General features: G+C 48.4%; 1 protein-coding gene across 1 annotated transcript in view; it reads left to right on the top strand.

Annotated features, from left to right (window-relative positions):
* Nucleotides 1-9,138, top strand: part of LGMN (legumain) — a 50,181-nt gene that overhangs the window by 37,724 nt on the left and 3,319 nt on the right. The window contains exons 3-8 of the mRNA XM_023731749.1: nt 532-594; nt 1,256-1,322; nt 3,148-3,266; nt 3,353-3,442; nt 5,390-5,590; nt 8,394-8,564. Coding sequence (XP_023587517.1) covers nt 532-594; nt 1,256-1,322; nt 3,148-3,266; nt 3,353-3,442; nt 5,390-5,590; nt 8,394-8,564 — 711 coding nt within the window. The remainder of the gene's footprint in view (nt 1-531; nt 595-1,255; nt 1,323-3,147; nt 3,267-3,352; nt 3,443-5,389; nt 5,591-8,393; nt 8,565-9,138) is intronic.

Below are 9,138 nucleotides of genomic sequence, written 5' to 3'. Positions count from 1 at the left end.
TTTTCTTTTTAAATTTTATTTGTTGCTGTTGTTGAAAATGTACACATTAGGCCTCCTCCATTAACATGGACTCTCTGCCTCCTAAGTTTCTTCTCTAACCTTTTGAGTTGCTGTTGTCAATTCGATCACACATGGATAGTTCCTTAAAAGAGCTCAATGCTGAAGGCAGACACCCTTCACTAGTTCAGCTAAAGTGTTGTTTGGTTTGAAGAAGCCTTCCGTTGCCCTGCTTTTCTCCCGTGGCACAGCATCGGCAGCTGTCTTGGGACTTGGGTGTATTGCACTACACACAACAACAGAACAAAATCTCTCACTGCCCGAGATGAAGCAATGAGTGAAGAAGCATATTCTCTTCTTCCTTTTAAATATGTAAATAAAACACTTTGGTTGCCATTCTGGGGTTTTGCTGTTCACCACGGTTATTTCTAAGGATGGGTGGATAAGAATCGATAAAGCACCAGCAGGACTGTGTCAGTGCTTATCTGGCAGATGTGATGTGTTAGTCTGAATTCCAGTCTTCTTCCCTTTCAGCTTTCAGTGAAGGACCTGAATGAGACCATCCGTTACATGTACAAACACAAGAAGTACCAAAAGGTAATGTCCGTTCCTGGGGCGGCCTCGGAGGAGGAGGTTGAGGAAGGCAGTGGAAGCAGAGCACCCAGCTCCCGTGACTGGCCTCTAATGATGGAGGACTGTATTTTCTGGAAGGGGTGTCCTTTAGATTAGTCTTCAGCTCTGGTTTCCCAGACTCCCGTTTTTTCGTTCCAGGGTATCCTAATCAGGGTATCCTAATCACCAGAGGGGCTGGTTAAAGCACATATTGTTGGCCCTATCCCAAGTCGGACTCAGTAGGTTGGGGTGGGGCCTGAGACTTTGTCTTTCTGACAAGCGTCCAGGTGATGGCTGATGCTGCAGGGTGAGGACCACAGCATCAAGCATTTGGGATGGCTGGAGAGGAAAAGACCTCACCTGCTTTCTCCTCGGCCTCTCTGCCCTGCAGCAGCTGTGGAGGGCTGTGTGGCGCTCCTGCGGATGTGACTAGGTGGGCAGTGAGGGAAGGCGGCCCCCAACTGTTTTACTCTTTGAAACCGCTCCCTGCCCTGGACAGTGCCAGGGGGTTTGCCTTGGCCTCGTCTGTGACTCCAGTTTCTCGGCATTTTATTCTGTTAGCGGTGAATACGTTTGAGCCGTATGGTTTGTGTGACAGCACTTTCTGTAGCCTCTTCGAGTTCATCCGTGTCATTCTGCATTTCAGATGGTGTTCTACATTGAAGCCTGTGAGTCTGGGTCCATGATGAAACACCTGCCCAATGACATCAATGGTAGGTGGTGGGAGCAGGGTGCTCAGCTGTGCCCCTGTTGCCCACGCTCAGATGCTGCCAGTGTGGTACCCCGTGGTCTGTGTAGGCAGGGGCCTAGGACTACCTGATGCCTGGAAGCACTGGGCTTCCTCTGCTACTTGAGGATTGTTGTTGCTGTGTGCCGTTGAGTCGATCCCGACTCATAGCAACCCTATAGGGCAGAGTAGAATTGCCCCATGGGGTTTCCTAGGCTGTCATCTTTACGGGAGCAGATCGCCAGGTCTTTTTTCCCACAGAGTGGCTGGTGGGTTCAAACCACCAACCTTTTGGTTAACAGCCGAGCACTCCTCTGTGCCACCAGGGCTCCTTTACTTGAGAATTAGTAGTCAGGGAAATACAGACTCTGCATGTGAGCTTCATGGTGCTCTTCCACGTTCTCGGGAAACTACCGAAGTCCAAAATCTGGATATAGGTTCAAGGAGAAATCACACAGGCTTTGGACTCGCCTCGGTCCTCTGCCTTATGTCACTTGCTGGTTTTCTGATCTTGGGCAGGTTACTTAACATCTTTGACTCTCAGTTATCCCCATCTGTAAAATGGGGATAGAGATAGCGTGTGTCCATTGGGAAGGCTCCGTTTTAAATGGTAGAACATTGGTTCGAGTTTCCGGAGTCACTGCAGTCTTTATCAGCACTCTTACAAAATGTCTTGAAGTCCTGAGCATGAGTACTTGCTTCTTCCCACAAAAAAGGAATCTTTCACTGGCTTCTCTCTCTCCACGTTAACTTTAACCAGTTATACCACTTGCTGTTGAGTCAGCCTCCACTCGTGGCAGCCCCCCGTGTGTCAGAATAGAAGTGTGCTACATAGGGTTCTCAGTGGCTAGTTTTTTTTAGATGTAGATAACCAGGCCTTTTTTATGAGACACACCTGGGTAGACTTGAGCCTCCAACCTTCTGGTTAGCAGCTGAGCACATTGACTGTTCGCACAACCCAGGGACTCCTACATTAACTTCATTGATTCATTTATTTATATTGAACTTCAGATGAAGGTTTACAGAACAAACTAGCTTCTCATTGAACAGTTAGTACATATACTGTTTTATGGCGTTGGTTAACAGCCCCATGACATGTCAGTACTCTCCCTTCTCCACCTTGGGTTCCCTGTTACCAGCTGTCCTGTTGCCTCCTGCCTTCTAGTCCTTGCCCCTGGGCTTGTGTGCCCCTTTATTCTCATTTTGTTTTATGGGTCTGGCTAATCTTTGGATGAAGGGTGAACCTCCGGAGTGACTTCATTACTGGGCTGAAAGGGAGTTCAGGGGCCATACTCTTGGGGTTTCTCCCACCTCTGTCAGGCCAGTAAGTCTGGTCTTTTTTTGTGAGTTAGAATTTTGTTCTACCAGCTTTGTCCGGGGCCCTCTCTTGTGATCCCTGTCAGAGCAGTCGGTGGTGGTAGCCGGGCACCATCTAGTTGTGCTGGACTCAGTCGGGTGGAGGCCTTGGTAGCTGTGCTCCATTACTGCTTTGGACTAATGTTTCCCTTGTGTCTTTAGTTTTCTTCATTTTCCCTTGTTCCTGAAGGGGTGAGACCAGTGGTGTATCTTGGATGGCTGCTCTCAGGCTTTTAAGACCCCAGATGCTACTCACCTAAGTAGAATCCTGCATTAACTTTAGAAGAGTTATTGTCAAATGAGAAGGGCTGGATACGGTTACGTCTCCCTGCCGTCCCTGTGTGCTAAATATAGGTGGCTTCTTCCGATTTAACTTGATTTGACTCGAGGAGAAGTGTGATCCATAGCAGGGAGTGAAATGTAAAATGTGACCAGATGTTCTCCCCCCCTCCTAGTGTATGCTACCACTGCGGCCAACCCCAGGGAGTCGTCCTACGCCTGCTACTATGACGAAGAGAGGGGCACGTACCTGGGGGACTGGTACAGCGTCAACTGGCTGGAAGACTCGGACGTGGTGAGCCCTGGGAGTGGCGATGTGCCGCTGAGGCTTCGCCCTTCGGCTTGGAGTGTCGAAGGACGTTCATGTTTCCGTTTTTGCAGGAGGACTTGACAAAGGAGACCCTTCACAAGCAGTACCAGCTGGTCAAGTCCCGCACCAACACCAGCCACGTCATGCAGTACGGAAACAAAGTGAGTGCGGGCCTCACGTTCCTGCCCTCTGGTTGCTAGGTCCCAGGCAGATGTGCCCAGAATGTTTCTCTCTTGGTTAAGGGATGGGGGATCCAATGAGAAATGGCCTGGGCAGCGCCTACCTCTCACATCTTTAGCCACTGCAACCCGAGGACCCTGCCAGGGCTTTGGACTCAGACCTTGCTAGCTTTGAACTTACAAAGTGGTGAGACTTTGGGCATGGTTATCAGCCTCTCTGAGTCTATTTCCTCGTTGGTCAAACCCCTACATTACAAGGTCTCTGGAGTATTAGAGAGGATCATGCATTTAAAACAGGAAATCCGGGCCAGGTCTGACACACAGTAAGAGGTTACTCAGTCGATAGCTGCTCCTTCAAACAAGTTTCACGGCATTGCCTACGACCCCCACTTCTTGGCTTCTCCAGGGTCCTGCCTCACTGCAAACTGTAGTTTGCCAGCTTTACTCTTTGCCCCTATACGTTAGAGAAGGGACCCTGGTGGTTAAATAGGCCAGGTTCATCAGGGCTGGACAGAGGTCACAGCAGGTGGCTGCTGAAGGCTTGGGCCTTAAGTGAAGCCACTGGGACTAGCCTTTGGTATATGCAAAGAAGGTGACTTGTGCAGGGCCTCCCCAAGCAGCTTGCCGCCATCTGAGAGCATGCCAGCTGAGCCCTGTTCTTTTGGCGCATGCATTTACCTTCTAGAAGAACTTGTGAACCAGTGAACCAGCCATCTTTAGTCCTTCACCAGCAAAGTGTGGGCTGGAGCAGGGCAGCCACAGGACACAGGAAAGGCACCCAGGATGCCTTGACCTCGTCAGGCTTTTGGGTGGGAGTAGGATAGAGGTAGAAGCAGAGGAAGGCACGGGAAGGGTGACTTGGAGAAAGCAGGGCCAAAAGTGGCACTACCCTGGCCATCCAGGGGCTGTGCCAGGCTGCTGGGGGTTGGACTGGAGGGTAAGGGCATCAGTACTTCTTCGTTTCCCTTGGGCTTTCCATTCTCTCTACAATACCCCCAGCATTTCTCACCTTGGTTAAGGAGGTGTGGTGGATCTTTTCCCTTTATGTTTTCATATATGCTTGTGTATGGATTTTTGGAGTCCCTGAGTGGTGCAAAAGGGTTAACGTGCTCAACTGCTAACTGAAAGATTGGAGGTTCAAGTCCACCCAGAGGCACCTTGGAAGAAAGGCCTGGCAGTCTACTTCCGAAAAACCAGCCATTGAAAACCCTATGAAGTATGTCTCTACTCTCATGCACATGGGTTGCAGTGATTCGGAATTGACTTGATAGCAACCGGCTTTTGGTTTGGTGTGTATTTTATTTTTTGTTTCAGATCTGTGGTTAGGTTATTATTGCTTGGTTCAGAAAAAGGATGTTTTTGGAGGTTGGTACCAGGTCTGTCCGTCTGCCTGGGATTCATTCTGTGGTGACTCCTTGCAGCCTACCAGAGCCTGGCAGGGTGCTTGTTCGGTTAGGCCCCGATGCCAGGCACCAGCCCAGCCCCTCAGTTCCCTGAGCTCTGTCCTTCTCAGTGAACCTGACCTCAGATCTCACCTGGACAGAGACTTTGCACATTCCTGCTTTTGGTCACTGAGGACAGGCAGGTGAACATGGGTGAGCACAGACCAGGGTGGCCATTGGCTAACGCCCCTCTGGCGCAGGTTCTGCTTGACTGTGGACCAGCAGTTCATTTCATAGGTGAAGGAGCAGCCATTCTGCTGCAGAAGATGTCAGACATTCTAGAAGTTGACCAGTGGTAGATTTCAGATGCTCAGCGTGTCGCTTTTTCTTCTGCTGAAGGTGAACCGCATGTGTCGAACTGCGATTGTGGACCTTCGATGGTCCCCAGACCATCTGGAGTGATCTGTGAGCCTTCTCCGGAGAGGCTGGACCAGCGTACATGTGGCCCATCTCCTCCCACTCAACCCAGCTTTCTCTCTCTCTCCAGTCCATCTCTGCCATGAAGCTGATGCAGTTTCAGGGTATCAGACACAAAGTCAGCTCTCCCATCTCTCTGCCTCCTGTCAGACACCTTGACCTCACCCCTAGCTCTGAGGTACCCCTTGCGATCCTGAAAAGGAAGCTGATGGCCACCAATGACCTGCAGGAGTCCAGGGTTCTTCTCGAGAAGATCAGCGGGCACCTGGAGGTGAGTAGTGGTAAAAGTAGGAACCATTCCCAGCTTCCTTTTATCTGCCCTAGGTGGACTGCACCCGCCCTAGGTGGACTACACCCGCCCTAGGTGGACTGCACCTGCCCTAGGTGGATAGCACCTGTCCTAGGTGGACAGCATGCGTGAGCACGGTCTCTGCCTGCTGACCATTATTCTACATTGCTTGGAACCAGGTGCCAGGACTCCATGGTCACCCTCCTCCTGCCACGTGGGCCTACCTGGGGGAGGAAACTAGCCTTTGTGTCTATGTAAAATAGAAGTGATGAGCAGAACAGTGGTCACCTTCAGCCTTATTAGTAAACTGACCTTGACCTGTTCGGTAGCAGGGAGCAAAGAAATAGAGTCGCATCTTCCCTGTGTCCTGCCTAGAGGCCTGGCCTGTGGCTGGTTCCTGCATTCATACCGGCTGCTTAGAAGACATTTTGGTTTTTCTGCTTGTTGAGTTATTAGCTAATCATATAAAAAGAATCCAGTCCACAAAAAATTTCTGAATCGTAGAGCCTAAAACTCTTTCTAAAATACGTGAGAGCTGTCTTTTATGACTACTGAGTCTGTTTTCAGTAGCTCGTCAGTTTGGAGTTGGCAGAATTACTCTTCACATTATAGCTGTGCAGCCAGGAACCACAAGGAGTGCATTTACTGGAATGTTGCACAAAGTGCGGGACTGTCCCTTCCCACAAAGCAAGCTCTTTGTTAGCGCTTGTCCCCTGGTCAGCTCTTGTCCCCTTGTCTGCCAGCACAGCGGTGGATGTTCCTGTGACCCTGAGGCACCGCAGTGCACTGAAATACTGTTGAATTTTCTAGGAAAGATAAAATACAATGAAACCTGTGAGATCCAGGACTCGACAGGGCTGCCTTGTTTTTCTGGGTCTTGCAAGTTTCCCGTCTTTGACAGGGTGCTCTCTATTAGTGGAAAACATTTGAATCTTCCTTCTCTGACAGGTTTCTGCCTTACACAGGTTCTCACTTTAGCAGGTTTTACAGGACTGTGTGGTTTGTTTTAAATGCATATGTCTTAGTCATCTAGTGCTGCTGTAACAAATACCACAAGTGGATAGCTTCAACAAAGAGAAATTTATTCTCTCACAGTCTAGTAGGATACAAGCCCAAATTCAGGGTGTCAGCTCCAGGGCAAGGCTTTCTCTGTTGACTGTGGAGGAAGGTCCTTGTCATCAGTCTTCCCTTGGTCTGGGAGCATCTCAGCGCAGGAACTTCAGGTCCAAAGGACACGCTCTGCTCCCGGCACTGCTTTCTTGGTAGTATGAGGTCCCCAACTCTCTGCTTGCTTCCCTTCCCTTTTATCTCTTGTAAGATAAAAGGTGGTGCAAGCCACACCCCAGGAAAACTCTCTTTACATTGGATCAGGGATGTGACTTTAGTAAGGGTGGTGTTACAATCACACCCTAATCCTCTTTAACATAAAATTACAATCACAAAATGGAGGACAGCCACAGAATACTGGGAGTCATGGCCCTGCCAAATTGATACACACATTTTTTGGGGGGACATAATTCAATCCATGACAGCATATAGCTAATTATCCTGAAAATTAGTAGCCTGAGTGTGGGTGGCAAACTAGTATCCAGGACTTATTTTTAGCTGGTGTCAAACAGACATAGCACAGACGTTCTCAAGCTTTTGGTTTCAGATCTCTTTACGCTCTTCAAATTACTGGTCCCAAAGAGCTTTTGTTTATGTGAGTTCTGTCTGTTGATATTTACTGCATTAGAAATTGAAACCAAGATTTAAAAATATTTACTAACATGCTTAGAAACAGCAATAAACCCATTTGTATTAATTTTTTATGAAAAATAACCATTTTCCAATACAAAAACAATCTTGGTGAGAGGAGTGACATTGCCATACATTTTTGCAAATTTCCTTTATGCCCAGCTCAGTAGAAGACAGCTGGATTCTCGTATCTGCTTCTGAATTCTGTCTGCTGCAGTCATGTTGATTTGGTTGAAGTAGATGAAGAAAATCTAGCCTCACACAGATGTATAGTCCGGAAAGGGGGCACTTTGTGCGTCCCCCTTTAAGAGGCCTTGGGGATCCTGTAGGTCCTCAGGCCACACTTTGAGAATGGCTGGTCTAACACCCACTAGGCAGTGAGTCTCTATGGAATTCAGAGGTAAGTGAAAAACCCTGACTGGGGAGGCTTGTAAAATATGGTTAATGTGGAAGCTGCTTCCTCCTCATGATGCTGTTTTTCAGCACCTGGGAGGAAACGGTTTCCTTTTTGCCCCCTTCATCTAACCATTTGATGATTTCCTGAATGGGAAGAGATGCCTGTGAACACACAGCGCCGGTTATCGGACATCAGTCTGCTTTACGGCACAAGTTCTGTAACCCCCTTTGCTCGGAGTTGGACAGGCCTGCTCTTAGAGTACTTAAACTGAAATATTTCAATAATAACAGAAGATACCGAAAAGGCAAGGTCTTCCTAAAGATTTCTAGCTGTTATAGAAGCCTCTCTTGCCTTCCTCAGAGCACATATATTTTTTAATTGTTGGCATTTTTTTAAATTATGAAAATATAGATAGCACCACATTTGCCAGATCAACATTTTTCACATACACAATTCAGTGAGATCAGTGACATCTGTCATATGTGCGACCGTCATTTTCAATCTCCATAAACAAAAACTCAGTATTGCCACCTGTTGCACGTGTTGGATGGTGCGTGAAGAGAAGCCTTTAAATGTGCTTCTGACGTGAGGGCTCCAAGAGGGACTGCATTATTATAAGATACGCCTCACAAAAGCTGTGTGTCTTCACAGGCCAGACACGTCATGGAGAAGTCCATGCAAAAGATCGTCTCCTTGCTGGTGATGTCCAACGCTGAGGCAGAGCAATTCCTCTCCCAGAGAGTGGAGCTCACGAAGTATGCCTGCTACCAGGAGGCCGCCATGCACTTCCGCACACACTGCTTCAACTGGCACTCCTCCATGGTAAGGCCAGACCTGCCCGCTGGCTCCCCACTTCGCCTTCCGCCCGCCCACGTGGGCCTTTCCTGGCATCCTGAATCCAAAAGCTGTATTAGTAGTATCCTATGAGAATCACATCAGATGCATTACTGCCTTAGTTACCTAATGCTGCTATAACAGAAATACCACATGTGGGAGGCTTTAACAAACAAATGTATTTTCTCACAGTTCAGTAGGCTGGAAGTCCGAATTCAGGGCGTCAGCTCTAGGGGAAGGCTTTCTGTCTGTTGGCTCTGGGGGAAGGCCCTTGTCTCTTTCAGCTTCTGTTCCTTAGTTCCTCGGTGATTTTCATGTGGCGGGGTATCTGTCTTCCCTCATCTGTGCGTCCTTGTTTCTGTGCCTACTCTGCTTTTTCTGTATCTCAGAAGTGATCGGCTTCAGACACACCCTATACTGATTCAGGCTCATTAACATAAAGAAAATCCTATTCCCAAATGGGACTACATCCACAAGTATAGGGATTAGGATTCCAACACATATTTTGGGGACGAAATTCAGTCCGTAACAGTTACCTTGTAGAAGGCTGAAGCTCGACTCA

This window comes from Trichechus manatus, unplaced genomic scaffold, assembly GCF_000243295.1.
Source record: "Trichechus manatus latirostris isolate Lorelei unplaced genomic scaffold, TriManLat1.0 scaffold00045, whole genome shotgun sequence".
In the NCBI taxonomy this organism is placed as follows: Eukaryota; Metazoa; Chordata; class Mammalia; order Sirenia; family Trichechidae; genus Trichechus; species Trichechus manatus.
This window is presented reverse-complemented; position numbering and strand designations above follow the sequence as displayed.